Genomic DNA, 15,963 nt, shown 5'->3' with positions numbered 1-15,963 from the left:
GATAAAGTAGTGCAATAACTATATATATATATATATATATATATATATATGATATAAAAATCATTATAACTCTTAACATAAATTTAGAAATAAATTAAAGTTTTATAATATTATTATTACTCAATACATATATATAAATAAAAATTCATATTTATATATATGCAGCCCATGCTTGGTGGAGGATGGGGAAGGACAGCCAGTATAAATAAAAATTCATATTTATATATAGCCATGTCCAATTCGTCTTCTATTTTTTAAAAGTTTGATGCGTTATCCATGTCGTGTTATATTCGTATTTCGCATCCGTATCCATTCTACATGGGTTTATACTAATTAGTTTTGTTTAGAAAAACTATTATTGAAGGTAAAGGTGGGCTAATAATTTCATTAATGGATGAGTGATGACATGATTAGGAGTATATTACAATACAAAAAATAAATATTACAATAGAAAAAGAAAACAAAATATTTCAATTTAACACAACTAACACGTGGTGTATTGAAAATACCGAAAATAGAAGAGGCAACTTAGGAATACATATGAAAAACAAGGACTTTGAAAAATTGTCTTTTTAAAATGATCGAAGGAATTGAAAAGTCCGATCATGGAAAGAGAGAGAACGAATGAACCAAAAGCCGTCGCCGTTTAGTTGCTTCTGACTGAACCTCTGCCTCTCTTTTTTGTCTACAGATTCTTCTTCTTGTTCATTTTCTCTCTCCTCCTATTTATATTTATATATTGGCATATACGCACTCTCTCTCTCAATTTCTCTCTATCTCTCTACATCTCTGATCTCTATCTCTCATGGCGGAGTCGGTGGAGCTACCAAGTCGACTGGCGATTCTTCCCTTCAGGAACAAGGTGTTGTTGCCTGGAGCAATCATTCGAATTCGTTGCACCTCACCGAGCAGGTACTTTCTCTCTCGCTCTTCTCGGGAAAATCTGACTTTCATGAGAATATGTTATGGAGTTTTTTAATTTCATAAAGATGCAATTCATTTGATTGCAGAGAAAACCTAGGAAAGTAAATGATAATTTTGAAACGAATGATTAGTTTCGAGTTAGAATTTTTATCGAATTAGAAGATTCGAAGTCTGTTTTTTGGTTCTACAAACTCTGAATTTGATTATTTTTAGCTACGTTGTGATAAATTTTCTCGAAGGCTTTCTGGTTCAAGTTTAAGTTAATTCTCAGTTTGGTCGGCGAGAAATGGTGGATAAGAAAGGAAAACTCTCAAGCAATCAATCAATTAATAATGAATTGGAGCATATTATTGTTCTTATAGTTCTCAAACATTGTGTTGGAATTTGGAATGGAAGTAACTGTATTTTTTATTCATCTGTTCCAATTGGAGAATACCAGTATCAGTGAATGTCTTCATTTATTTATTTATTGGGTTGCCATGAAGGAGTGGAGTTTTTAGGGGTAAATAATTACTTTTTCATAAATATGACTGAATTTACTCCATCGATATCTCTCTCTGGGATCCATTGTTGTTGGAATTCGGTGTTTGTAAGCATTATGTAGCTTTTGGATCACAATCTGTTTCTGGAAATTGCACATCAACTGGGTTTATATAATGCTGTTGCAATGGCTTTACAGTCCCATGCGCACCCACACATTTAATACCACTTTTTATTTATTAAAGATTTGAAAGCAATGAAAACAGTGTTCTGATTTATGTAGTGTGAAACTGGTGGAGCAAGAGTTATGGCAGAGGGAAGAAAAGGGGTTAATTGGGATTCTTCCGGTAAGGGATTCTGCCGAGACGACAACAGTGAGTCCCATGTTATCCTCAGGTGATTATGAGTTACTCTTACGTGCTGAGTGTTGATGATTAAGTTCTAGTTTTGTGTTTATTGGTATGTATTAAAGGAAATAAAATCTAAATTCCGCCTTAGGTGTAGGGACTGAGTTGGGAGAGCGGAGCTCAAAACCCCAAGTTGGTGTGTCAGATTCCCACAAGGTTGATGGGAAAAATCAACAGGAAGTTATTCACTGGCATACCAGGTATATATTGATAGAGCATCAGTTTCAGTGGCGTAGTTTCATGTTCTGGAAAAGCCAATTCTTGTGACTTCTAATTCCATTTAACTGTTCATGCTTGCGTTGATAATTGCTTGTGTTGGATTTGCCTTCCATTTCAGTTAACACAGCTTAATATATTTTGTTCGGTGTTCGCATTTCCCTTTCTTGTAAATCGAGTTGTTACCTTGATAGTGGGTTACACTTGAATTTCAACCTTCAGGGGAGTTGCGGCTCGAGCTTTACATCTGTCAAGAGGAGTAGAGAAACCAAGCGGGAGGGTCACGTACATAGTTGTCCTTGAAGGTTTGTGCAGATTCAGTGTCCAGGAGCTTAGCACAAGAGGAACATATTATACTGCACGGATTGCCCCTCTTGATATGACAAAGGCGGGTATGTTAATATTTCCTTTAGAAATATGTTTAAATAAAAGATGCTGTCTTTTACCATTAATGTCATGCAGTTAATGTACTTCCTTTTTTTTTTTTTAGAACTGGCATGTAGTTACACTGCCTTCTATTTTTCGGTAGGATATTGTTATGAATCTTAACCTAATTATTAATTGTAGACGTGTTAGTACTCAAAAAAATATTGTGCCTAGACTAAGGGTCTAATATGTGCAGAAGGATATTGAGCCCTACTCATGGGGCATGGTTTTCTTACACTAGGCTGTGGAGTTTTTGATATTTTCTTTTGAGACATTGACTTGAAGACCATGGAATTTTTTTGTTGCAATATGCGAAGTTGGGTAGGTTTGACAGATTCTGGTGCTTTTTTGATTCATCGAATTGCTCAATCGTATAACACAGGAAAACAACTAAATCTTTCTGGATAATTTTTCTTCGTTTATGACCTAGGTTAAATCGAATTGTGTAATATTGCATGCCTGTCATGTCTGCTTCACCTATAGAGATTTTTTGATAGGAAGATTGAGAAAGTAGATTAGGAAACTCGTTATTTATCTGTGCACACATATAGATTATATGTCCAAAGATAGTTGCACTGAATTCATGCCCTTGCCTGTTTTATTTTCCTCGATGAGGAAAAAGTTTGTTTCTGATTGGAACTTTGTAAAGAGGTCATTTTTATTCACCTTGGCGAGGAAAAGTGGTTGGTTTCTTGTCAGGACTTTATTTTCTGTAATTCTCTGTGCTGTAGTTATATTGTACTTGTTATTATTTTTCTTGTTTCAGTAAGGAAAATAATCCATGGAATGATTTATTTTTAGTGAGAACATTTAACATGAGTGTTGTTTTAGGTATATAGATAATTTTTTTAGTGTTTTCTTTAATGCTATTAGGCAGTCACACCAGTTTTGAGGCCATACTAACTTGGGTACCTTTTAAGAACCATTTCAACACTTAATTCTGTAAGTGTTTATTCAATTAAATGCACTTGATAATGCATTCTAAATATCACTTATGAAAACAAGTGCCAGTTAAACTATGATAAAATTTTAAGTGACAGTGATTTCGCTTACCTCTGAAGTCGGAACACTCAAAATCCAAAAAGAACATCAAAAATAAAAATCTATATGTACAAACAGTAACTTAGCCTCACTGAAGGGATGTAGTTTCGAAGTCTTATTAAGTTGCCAATAAGGCAATTATTCTTATTTTTCTATGAAGACATATACATCATGTATATTTGTCCTTCCACTATATACAAATTATGTTTCTGTTTGTGTGCTCTAAATTTGTGAAGTGTAGAGAACTAGCTTTCAGTCCTGATCTGTCAAGATGCTAATTTGCTTCCATTTTCCTAATCTGAGCCAGAGATGGAGCAAGTGGAGCAAGAACCAGATTTTATAGTGTTGTCTCGTCAGTTTAAGGCTACTGCTATGGAGCTTATCTCTGTTCTTGAGCAGGTAAAACTTGAAATTTAAGTTTTTCTTTCTTTTTCGTTCTTTTTACTGGAAATCTCTTGGGTATTGTGCTCGTGAGTACTTGAGCAGGTAAAACTTGAAATTTAAGTTTTTCTTTCTTTTTCAAATTTTTTTTTTTTACTGGAAATCTCTTGGGTATTGCACTCATCAATGTGCTCATGAGTATTCTCTCTCTCTCATTACTGTTCGTTCCAATTGTTATCAATTGCTTGTCCACTTTGGGTTGGTTTGACTGTCTACAGAAACAGTCTGAGTGTTTCTCATATGAATACTTCTTGTGCATATAAATTTTGTTGATTTGATTTGATAATCTCATTTAATTCCCCAAAGCCACCAATTTTGTTAATGTACCCTTTTTCATACAAACATCATTGTTTTGAATGTTGAGATGGAATAAACAAGACTTCTAATCCGATTTTTTATTTTTATTTTTTTCCTGATGGGTCAATCTTTTCAGTTGTGAGAAGGCTTTCTATTGTTTCCTATAGATGTAGTTTCATTATTACTTCCCAGTGTGATTTCCAAAATGATTTATTATGGCAAAATAAGAGGCTAAACTTCAATAAAATTGTTACGTTTCCTGCTAGGAAGAATTAAACTAACGGTACCCAGATTGAAAACATTTGAATTTAAGTTACCGAATTTCTGAATTGTTTTATTTTTCTTCCATTGTTTCTTGCTAGGAAGCACGGACACGCCTAAAATGGCGAAGAATCCGTGTCCGACATGTGCCGGACACGCCAAAATCCGAGTCTGGAAAAAAAATTTTTAAAAAAATTTCGGACACTCGGCGGACACGCCATTGCAATGTGTCCGACATGCGTGTCCTATTTTGGGGGTCCGACAAGGCGTGTCTTCTTTTCATTTTCATCTTTTTTTGATGAATTTGTTTTCCTCTTCTTCATTCTTGATATAACTTCAGCTGTTGCATGTGACTTGTGATGAAATATGAATAAATTCTTGATTTAATTTTAGCTGTTGCGAGTCTGTGACTTACTGACTTGTAAAGGCATATGAATATATTTCCTTCTTTCTTTGATGAGTTGTTCACTGCTGGTCTTTCTTTTGCTGACTGCCGTGCTTACTGTTTTCTTTGCTGACTGCTGTAACTATGGTTAAACAATCACGAATGTTATGACTATACTATTGTATTTGGAGTAAAGTTGCAATGATGATTAAATGATACAAGTTATCATTCTAATGTCTTGTTTTTTATTTGGTTTATGATTTAGTGACATTGTTCTCTTATAGTTCATTAGTTATGACTTGTGTATTTTTTTCATTGTGAGGTTGATGAAAAATAGTAACATACTTAATTTTTAAAGTACTACATCACATATATAAATATATATATATATAAATGTTATTCGTCGGTCCCATCCGTATCCGTGTCCTAATTTTTTAGGATTTGCCGTATTGCCGTATCCGTGTCATGTCGTATCCGTGTCCGTGCTTCTTAGGTTTCTTGAAATTTGAACCCTTTACCTCCCTCTTTGAATGGTGCCACGAATATGTCTCAAGTAAACAGCTGGTGGTCTGGACTTCTGAAAAAAATACTTCTTCCTTGGCAAGCAAGGTTCACCAAAAAACCAAAATTTAAAAATCTTGACACTTACATTGTATTATTAGGATGTAAATTAATTGCTTTTTGGCAACGAGCTTATAAATCCTTTTGTTGAAGATATTTGAAGGGATTCTTATCTTAATATCATTTTGAGGATTTCTTCCTTTTAGAATCACGTTGTTTGTCAATTGTGAGTTTGCTAAACTGGCATGACACTATTTAGTTGGAGAATGTCCATAATTCTGTCACAGCGATGACAACAACAATGACAATGTGAACAGATAGTTTGTTTATTCTTTTGATTACTCTGAAATTATCATGTATTTAATTCTTCTTGTGATGTATTCGGTGTGCCATTCCTATCAGCCTGTCATGGTTTCATTTCTTTTTGTAGAAACAAAAAACTGGTGGGAGGACAAAAGTTCTTTTGGAGACGGTTCCTGTGCACAAATTGGCAGATATTTTTGTTGCAAGCTTTGAGATAAGCTTTGAAGAGCAGCTATCCATGTTGGATTCTGTTGATGTGAAAGTTAGAATTTCAAAAGCTATTGAGTTAGTTGACAGGCATTTACAGGTAATAGATGAATTAAGTGGTGGATGTATACATCTTTTATTTTCTATTATTTCTCTTGGCCATATGCAGTCACAAGCCATGTAAACAATTGTTTATTTGCGACAGTCAATTCGTGTGGCAGAGAAGATTACACAAAAGGTTGAGGGGCAATTGTCAAAGTCACAGAAAGAATTTCTTCTTCGTCAGCAGGTATTTTTTTATTTTTTTATTTTTTTTCTTCTAACATCAGCTACAGATATTTCTTCAGGAGTGTACAAATAGGTTTTGAAGTATGTCATTCTCTAGAATTTTCCCGGAGACGCTTAAGAAAACTCCTTAAGCTGCAGCCTTTTTGGCTTAGATCTCTTGAGCCTCACACCTCCACTTGCGAGATGCATGTGAACACCACTTTAATTGGATTTTCCTTGTATATGAAGCTTTCATGTCACATATCCAACAAATATTCAATTCACATTACAAAATTAGAACTTCATAAATTAAATATTTTTTATGTTTTACATATGTTCATTTGAAACTAGATTTCTCCCCATTTGTATCCCTCCTTAAAGATGTTCACGGTCAAAACTAGAAAGGTTTTGCCTTTGCAGTGTAGTTATAGGTACATCTTGCTTATCTTTTCTGGAGTCCCATGGCATAGGAGTTGAGAACCACATATATGGAAATCGTGATGTCTTCGCTTTCAAAACAACGACCACAATTCAAAGGGAGCTTTTAATGGATCTACATTAACACTCATTTCTTGTAGCCGATGGGCATTGGTTCTAAGTTCATCCCTAGTTTCCTTGAGAACCATTTTTTACTATTATAAAGGGAGTTTTTTTTTTGATAAATCTTTTATCTATGTCCATTAAATGGGTTATTATATTGGATATTTTAAAAACATGTTGACTATTTGGGGCATAATCTCAATCAGGCCTATCTATAAACCTCATTTGTCTACTCTATTTGGAATATGTTACAGATGAGAGCTATAAAAGAGGAACTTGGTGACAATGACGATGATGAGGATGATGTGGCTGCTCTGGAAAGAAAGATGCAAAGTGCAGGAATGCCTCCTAATATTTGGAAGCATGCACAGAGGGAATTAAGGTATAATATTTCCAAAAAAAAAAAAAGTAACAAAGGTTGATGATAAGACTGTTTAGATCATGTTCTTCAATGTGGCACATAAAATCAATCATGCTTTGCTATATAAATCTTATCATTCATTGTCCATATTTGTTGATGATTTTTGGATTCAGACAAATTGCACATTCTGATATGGTAGGAGGCAGCTTGACATGGCATTGCTGGTAGACAGAGGAACAAAAATACTTTGTTTTATATCTGTGAAATTACCAGGTTAAAAATAAAAATTTCTCTTTGTTAGAGTCTTGTGTGCATGCAGAAGAAATCTAGAGAGAGAGTGGAGAATTAACTAATGTATGCATGCACAACTAATTTCTTGTTATGCACATTAGGAAAGTAAAATTCTGTTGTTAACAGATATGTTTTGTTGGTGTTGTGTTAATAAATTTATGACTCACCTACTGCTTATGAGAAGTTCCTTACCTATGATATATAATTGTTTTTTGACAAATCAAGTGTCGGAATCTTGAACAGCTTGAGCTGTACGAATTTAGTTATATAGAATTTCAAGTCCAATTAAATTAATGAAAGAACTATAGTACTGGTTTATAATGAGATGTGCTACGGTACACATATGTTGGTTTCTGGGTATCCTATCCGCTTTAGTGTGTTAAGGATGTTTAGGCTCAAGAGAGGTTAAAGTTTAAAGACGGATAAAAGGAGGATCAGTTATTTGTTATCTTAGTATTGTTCTTATCACATGGACAATTGAAACTGGAGTATAAACAAATTCATAATTTTGCATTTGCTACAATTTCATGCCACCTCCCTGGTACTTTTTCTGTGTCAGAGATTTTTGCTACTTCTCCTTAATTCAACACTAAGCTGGTAATTAGTAGTGGAGTTGTGAGATACCGCATCATCCTTTATAAATAAGACCCGTAATGTCTTTGTTGTCTTTGTGGTGATTATCTACATAACGGAATGATTTTGCTGAAGACCTGATATGCGACAAACTTCAACCTGATCCTTGCACTTAGCGCTTGGGTTAGATGTGGGATTTTGTTTTTAAGTTACCGGAGCTTTCTTTTAATTTCTGCGGCAAATTCTTATATCAGGAGACTTAAAAAGATGCAACCTCAGCAGCCTGGATATAATAGTTCTCGTGTTTACCTGGAGCTTCTTGCTGATCTACCCTGGCAGAAGGCCAGTGAAGAACAACATTTGGACTTGAGGGCTGCAAAAGAGCGTCTTGACAGCGACCACTACGGCTTAGTCAAGGTCAAGCAACGAATAATTGAATATCTAGCTGTCCGCAAGGTTGACCAATTATCTTGTTCTTGTTGCTTTGAATATGTCGCAGATGTTCTGATTGTTGAAATCTAATGTGACTTTGATTTGAAATATCTGCTTTTCAGCTCAAACCAGATGCAAGAGGCCCAGTGTTATGCTTTGTTGGCCCACCAGGAGTTGGGAAAACATCATTAGCATCATCCATTGCTGCTGCTCTTGGCAGAAAATTTGTACGCATATCCCTTGGTGGTGTTAAGGATGAGGCTGATATCAGAGGGCATAGGAGGACATATATTGGAAGCATGCCGGGGCGTCTTATTGATGGATTGAAGGTTGAAACTGTTTTGATGATAGAATCTTGCTTCAGAAGTTACAGTTAATTGTTTATTATCTGCTTCATTACATACTTTTGCACTGTATTTTTGAGTTAGGAAGTGCTAAATTGTGTGGGCGTTTACATAGAATGACATCTAAGGGATTTGGACTAGTCTTGTGGAGATTTCGCTCCATGCATGCGCACATGGTGCTTGGGAGTTGGGGAGGCAGAGTAAGGACAGATGGAATATAGAAGTTGCGCAATCAATAAGTGATCACATAGTTACAGAAAGTGATCCTTCTACGCGTTCCAAAATAAATATTATTGTGCACAAAAACTGGCAAACCAATAGATAGGCTATTAGAAATTTAGGATTTCATCTTAGTCGTCTAAGTACACTGTATCTGTGTCGAGGTTCCCTCATTGGATGCCTTATGGCTTAGCATTATTGGGTGTCAAAATAAGTTATTTGAAAAGTTGAACTGGTTGGATAATTTTGCTGTTCTACTCATTTATCTGTAACATATTAATTTAACAACAGTAAATTTATGACGTTCAGAAAAATGAACTGCAGTGTCCATGTTCCGAGTGTGATTTGAACCCTGCAACTCCTCCTGTGGGGTTGGTTAGAGATATTATTCAAGCTAACTGGTAGTGGTAAATTAAGATGTCTGTTTGCTTGTCGAATTGATTTTCTTTGCGGGGAGCATTCATATGGATGTTGCTGCCTTCATGTGGCAGAGAAAACATGCAATTAGACGGAATATGGGTCTGGCTGGTGTATATTGATTTTTTTTGTTTTTAAAAATAATCTTATTTTGTTTGGTGGGAGGCTAAAATTTTTCTTGTCTATTGACTTAGAGAGTAGCTGTTTGCAATCCGGTTATGCTGCTGGATGAGATTGACAAGACAGGTTCTGATGTTCGTGGGGATCCAGCTTCAGCACTACTTGAGGTTCTTGATCCTGAACAGAACAAAACATTCAATGATCAGTATCCTATTTTTTACTGTTGTTTCAGCGAATCATCTTGTTTATTGTTCTTCATAAATTAACTGTTATTTAATTGAGATACTCTCTTAAAAGTGTATTTGTTTTGCATATCTTGCGTTGACTTGTGAGCATCCTAGTTTTCATTATCCTGTTGTGCCATGTAAGATTTATTTGCTTAAAGAGTTTGGGTCTAAATTTAAATATATGACGAGCTGCATCTTTACATGATGTTGCTGTCTGTATATTGCCCTTTTCTTAGTGAGGTTATGGTGCTTTTCTAACATGTTATGGCTCATGATTTGGGTGTTTGGCTTAATAATTTCTATATCTGGTTGTTAATGTTGCCATTGGATAATCCTAAAATGATATGTGTATATATATATATATATATATATTCTTCCTACTGTTAGCTTTTCTAACTAAAAATTCTGTCCATGCTGCTTTTACCTCGGGGGTTTGGGTTGAGGGTAGAAATGTTTAGCTTGAATAAGGTTTCAAGCTTTCCAGATGATTTTATAGAAGGATATACCAAATTATTGTTTATATCAATCTTAATTAGTTCTACCAATATACAAGTGAATGCATCAACGAGCTATATACAAGTGAATGCATCAACCAGCTATTGGAGCTTTAATACATTTCTGAATGTAATCATATCAAAAGTGATTCCTTAATAGAACTTCCATAGCTATTTAAATGTCCCATTTGACCTTTCAAAGGTGGTTTTTGTGGCAACTGCAAATAGGGTACAACCTATTCCTCCACCACTCTTGGACAGGATGGAAGTCATTGAACTGCCTGGGTATACACCTGAAGAAAAGCTAAAAATAGCTATGCATCACTTAATTCCACGAGTCTTGGATCAGCACGGCTTGAGTTCTGAGTTCCTTCAAATTCCAGAGGTATTGAATTTATAATTTTATCAATGTTCATAACTAATGGATTTATAAGTTGTAATGTAGGCTTCATGCCATCCTTAAAAGAGGTGATAACATATGGTTTGACTGAGGCTATGTTCTTAAATAAAACAGAATGGAAGATCCATGTAACCAACCCAAGTAGTTGGGAGAATACTTTCTGAGTTGAGTTGGCTTGATGTTATCCCTAAAAGGCTATTGATATGTTTCTATGCTGTCAATTTATCGATTAACAATCAATCTTTATTAAAACTTAAAGTTAGGTTGACTGAGGTATTTGCTAATACTGGTTGCATTCTCTCTGTTAGTTAACAATCAAATTTTGTACGTATCTAAGCTTTGCAACTACCTTATTTTCTTTCACTTCCTATCGACTTATTAAGTACCTTTTTAATAAATGCATGCAAAAATCTTAAGTTTTCCTTTCTTTTCATAATTGGCTGGAAACTGTTAGTTGTGGTCTTAAGTAGTCGAAACCATCATCTCCATAAAAAATGCATATTTTAGATATGTTCGGCTTACTGTTCCAACATTCAATACATTAAAATTTTTCCGTCTTTTGTGGTTTTGAGGCTTTGTGGTGCAACTTAGGAAATACACAAGGCTTAGTTTGATTTTTTGGTCATACACTATCCCTTTAATTAGCCACAGAATCAACTGAATTTTCACTTGCTGCCATTCCCTTTCTCCTTTCTATTGAAATTTCTTTTATAATTAGGAAAGAATATCAACACTAAAAGGATTATATGCAATTACGACTTGGTTGACGGGCATGGTCAGTAAAAAAAAGTTTCGAGACAAAGGTTTGGACAATGACAATAATGATACAGTATTACTATGATGCTGGAATATACCAATTTAAGGCACAACTCCAGGATTTATTAATTGTTTAAGGGAAAAAAATCACTCTTGTAACTAGTAACTGGCAAGGCATTTGTATTTGCAGAATGGTGCTTGTTTTGTGTGTGTGTGTGTGTGTGTGTTTTTTTTTTTTTTTTTCTCTTTTTCCAGAAGAATATTAATGCCTCCTATATTTTTGTATGACTAGTTTTTTTACGGTTCTTATGGAGGGTATTATACCCACTCATGCCTTTCTGCTGTGGTAGGCTATGGTGAAACTTGTCATTGAGAGGTACACTAGGGAAGCTGGCGTTCGGAATCTGGAGAGGAACTTAGCTGCCTTGGCTCGTGCAGCTGCTGTAAGAGTTGCAGAGCAAGAACATACTGTACAACTCAGCAAGGATATGCAACGGCTTGGTTCACCACTGATTGAGAGCAGACTTGCTGATGGAGCAGAAGTAGAAATGGAAGTCATTCCAATGGGTGTCAATAATCATGAGATATCAAGTGGGTTCAGAGTTAGCTCACCTTTGATTGTTGATGAAGCTATGCTGGAAAAAGTATTAGGGGTAATTAATTCTGATTTTTATTTATTTTTATCAGTATTCTTATTTTTGATATAGTTGTGACTTGTGAGAAACATGGGTACAATTGTTGCTTATTGTGTCTGGAAGTGGTTCACATATACTTGGCTGTTATGGGTATCAGTTGTTATCCAGTCCTTGAATGCCTCAATAGTCTCATCTGTTAATTATCTGTTTGAGTTTCTTGTGATTGTGAGCAGCTCTGAAGTTTAGTTTGTTTATACTGGAATGCAGCCCCCAAGGTATGATGATAGAGAAACTGCAGAACGAGTTGCAACTCCTGGGGTTTCTGTTGGGCTGGTTTGGACAACTTTTGGTGGCGAGGTTCAGTTTGTTGAGGCTACAGCAATGGTGGGAAAGGGTGATCTACATCTCACTGGCCAACTTGGTGATGTTATTAAAGAATCAGCTCAGATAGCACTAACATGGGTGATCTTTTTTTCTTTTTCTTTTTCTTTTTTTAATTATTATTTTTGTTCACTCATATATGAACTGAATACTCCGTAAAAATTTCTGTGAAAGTAGAGTGAGGCGAGGTATTCTACCCCTACACGGCAAGTCATAAGCCAAAAGGCACGAGACAAAGCCTTTGGATATTTATTTTATATATTTTAAAGTAAATAGTTAAAATATAAAAGAGAATATTATCAAATGGATTTAATTATTAACTATAGCTCCTCTCCTGCAATCTCTAGAATCTGTGCTCATGAAATTTCCTTGTACATCTAAAACCTAGTGCCCCTATGACCTCACTTTTGAATAAATTCTATATGCGTACTTGTAAATACTGTTACCTAATCTGAAAGTCAAAGCAATTTGATTGTGTGTTCACATCTGAGGGGTTCATATTAATGATCTTTTGGTGGGTTCCACAATATCACCTTCAAAATCAATTTTATATGTAATTGCTTAGAAAAATTCTTAATATTATCATTTAAGTCGAACCTTTTGCTGTAAGTATGGTTGTATTCATGGATATTAAACTACTACCAATATCTTCATTTTGTCAGAGAAGAGTTAATTATATATGCAAGGAAACAAATAGTACGTTCTTTAAATTTTACCAATAATCAATGCGATCTGATTGCCTATATCCCCTGTTTGTGGCATTTTATCACTAGTTACTGTTTGAATTAAATATGGATTGAGTTATTTATCTTGGTCCTATTGCCTTCTTTGTGTCTCACCATTTTGAACACTCACAGTATGCATGCAATATCTAGAGATAACATTTATCAACTTCTAAAATAAAAAAGCTGTCATCCCCTTCCCTTGGATAGTTGTATAAATATTACATTATATAGGTTTTTAGCATTTTCAAAGTTCCCATTGCCTTTATACGAGATAAAGCATCACGAAGCCCACCTAATTTAATATAGTTCTTTTGAGTCTTTGTTTTGGTAATTTGCGTTTGTTTCTGTAACTACACCGTTGTGCATCATATGCATCAGCAGTTTCTGTGCATTTAATATTTTCTGTGTTACTGTAAATTCTCCTGCAAAACAAGACGGTGATGGTTTCTTAGGAGATCATATATATATTACATCTTTTGACTTTAGACGTTCCTTGATATGCAGGTAAGATCAAGGGCAACGGAACTTAAGTTGGCTGCTGCGCAGGAAATTAATCTGTTGGAGGGCCGGGATATTCACATACATTTTCCTGCTGGGGCAGTGCCCAAGGATGGGCCCTCAGCAGGTGTGACTCTTGTAACAGCACTGGTTTCGCTGTTCAGTCGTAGAAGAGTAAGAGCAGATACAGCAATGACTGGAGAGATGACCCTGAGGGGTCTAGTATTACCTGTTGGTGGTGTCAAGGATAAGGTCTGCTTCTGACTCATTTTAACTGAGTGGAATGCGTTTTCTTAAAATTTATCTTTTTTTTCAGATGACTGTACACATATGCATAGTAGACACATCAGCAACTCAAACTGTAGATTGTGAAACCTCATGTGAGGTATTTAGTAAAAAAAAAAACCTCGTGTGAGGCACTGGCATTGGTGAATAAAGAACTAAGCAATGACACTTAAAAAAATAACTATATAAACTTGGTCATATATTTGCTTTGATTTGCAAAGCAAATTCGTTAATACAAGAATAGGGGTTTAAAAACTGCCATCACTAAAAGATAAACATGTAGGTTTCAAACTATGAATTTGTGGCAATGTTGGAAAAAATGGGGGTAAAAACACAAGAATGTCACCTGTTCTTAGCAAGGATATCAAAACATTTTTTTTTTTTTTTGGATAGGTAGGAAAACAAAATTTTGCTTGCACCTACAATACAGGTTTGCCGATGCCATATGTGTGGTGGCTTAATGGGCCAAAAGGGAGGAGCAGCTTGGCAGGCAACCAGTGGAACATATGTAGACCAGAAAAAAATGAAGAGAAAGGCTGGACCCCTTGCGCGATCTTGTGGTCATTTTTCATTGTTATAAAATGAATGCCAATGCAAGATGGATTTTAGACATGTACAATATTTTTGTAGCACATTGTTGCATCACGTATATTAGTTGTTTACATTCTGTTATAGAGGATGAGCATGTCTTAGCTATTAAGTGCAGTAGTAGATGTTCTCATTTCATTCTATTATCATTGTGGCATAATTTGAAAAATTAATAGTGCACCATACTGTTCTTTAAGATTGGATTTTTTGAAATATACAATGAACAGGTTTTGGCGGCACACCGATATGGTATCAAGAGAGTGATCTTACCAGAGAGGAACTTGAAGGACTTAGTTGAAGTACCATCAGCTGTGCTTGCCAATCTGGAGGTATTTTTTATTTCTATGCATGGCAAGGGTGTTTCCCAAGTACATGAGTGTGTGAGCACGCAGAATGTTTTGGGTCAGGGTCTTTATTTCCCTTTTCTTGATTCCTAGATTGACGATTGCAATTGAACTTGAATCTTGATTTGCATGGTGTCGCCCTCTTTCAAATGTCTTGATTACTGCTTTGCCAGTTATTTCTATTTGGGAAGAGATCTATTATTGGTTTTCTCAGATACCACAACATTCGATTAGCTGATTACTAGCTTTGAAATTGCTTAAAACATGTTTATATGAACCTTGAGAACAGCGTTCAAACAATTTTCTGATATTGTAAATTGCCGCCAATTTCCTTACTGGGAAAAGAAGAAGAAGAAGAAGAAGAAGAAGAAACATCCTGTTCCTGCTTGGAAGGGCTTTCTGGAAATAAATTTTATCTAGATCATTGAATCTGCCCTGGGGTTCCTTTAACGTGATAGACAAACCACAACTCTTATCTATATGTTGCCCATTGTTTACGTGCATTAGGATAGCTCATAATAGGGCTTTATATTCTCCTTTTGAATTATGTCAGCGAACACAATGCATATAGTCTAATCTTCCCAATGCCTCTTATTATGACAGATACTACTTGCTAAGCGTATGGAAGACGTCCTGGAACATGCTTTTGAAGGTGGTTGCCCTTGGAGACAACACTCAAAGTTATGACAGCACCCTGAGGCCTTGTTTATTTAACAATTCTCCGGCGATCGAATTGTTTAGCTTGTTATCTCATGTTTGGGGCATTCACATTCGTGCTCATCATTCAGCAGCTGAAAGTGGCGATCGGAGACTAATGAATCTGTTAACAACGTCATCTGGGCACGAAGAGACCCAGTCATTAACGTCATCTTGGTTTAAAATTCCAAAGGAAATTCCTGGTATGTATTATTCTTTACCCTCAACGAGCTGTAATTTAGAAAGGGCAAGGAACTGTGCTTATATCGCTTTTTCCTTTTTTCATTTTAATTATCATAGTTTGATACTCTCGTGTATATATCATTTTTTTCACTGAGCAAAGAAATAATTGCTAGTTGGTTCACGTATTACTCCATCATCCTTGAATCTTGTGGAGTGAGCGAAGAATAGATCTGTTCTC

General features: G+C 35.4%; 1 protein-coding gene across 2 annotated transcripts; it reads left to right on the top strand.

The window, feature by feature from the left end:
• The first annotated feature begins 589 nt into the window (after nucleotides 1-589).
• On the top strand, nucleotides 590-15,906 carry LOC132285004 (lon protease homolog 2, peroxisomal). Of its 2 annotated transcripts, none has more exons than XM_059787163.1 (17): nucleotides 590-912; nucleotides 1,688-1,800; nucleotides 1,909-2,011; nucleotides 2,250-2,419; nucleotides 3,802-3,893; nucleotides 5,870-6,049; nucleotides 6,155-6,238; nucleotides 7,011-7,138; nucleotides 8,236-8,437; nucleotides 8,536-8,742; nucleotides 9,588-9,718; nucleotides 10,406-10,619; nucleotides 11,741-12,043; nucleotides 12,293-12,487; nucleotides 13,636-13,881; nucleotides 14,730-14,831; nucleotides 15,450-15,906. In XM_059787163.1, the coding sequence occupies exons 1-17, from the start codon at nucleotides 806-808 to the stop codon at nucleotides 15,531-15,533; spliced, it is 2,661 nt and encodes an 886-aa protein (XP_059643146.1). In that variant the 5' UTR covers nucleotides 590-805; the 3' UTR covers nucleotides 15,534-15,906. The 2 variants fall into 2 exon arrangements, with proteins under 2 accessions (XP_059643146.1, XP_059643145.1); XM_059787162.1 differs by having other exon boundaries at nucleotides 1,903-2,011.
• The last annotated feature ends 57 nt before the right edge of the window (nucleotides 15,907-15,963 follow it).

Source organism: Cornus florida, unplaced genomic scaffold (genome assembly GCF_030987335.1).
Source record: "Cornus florida cultivar Cherokee Brave unplaced genomic scaffold, ASM3098733v1 CherokeeBrave_3.0.0_Hap2_Chr11, whole genome shotgun sequence".
NCBI lineage: Eukaryota > Viridiplantae > Streptophyta > Magnoliopsida > Cornales > Cornaceae > Cornus > Cornus florida.
The sequence above is the reverse complement of the archived record's forward strand: the minus strand, read 5'-3'. Positions and strand labels throughout refer to the sequence as shown.

Bases quoted from the DNA above. Each gene is read 5' to 3' on its own strand.
- LOC132285004 (XM_059787162.1), top strand. From the start codon at position 806: ATGGCGGAGTCGGTGGAGCTACCAAGTCGACTGGCGATTCTTCCCTTC. The intron at 3,894-5,869 runs GTAAAACTTGAA...TTCTTTTTGTAG, and splicing joins TTATCTCTGTTCTTGAGCAG to AAACAAAAAACTGGTGGGAG. The intron at 8,743-9,587 runs GTTGAAACTGTT...CTATTGACTTAG, and splicing joins GTCTTATTGATGGATTGAAG to AGAGTAGCTGTTTGCAATCC.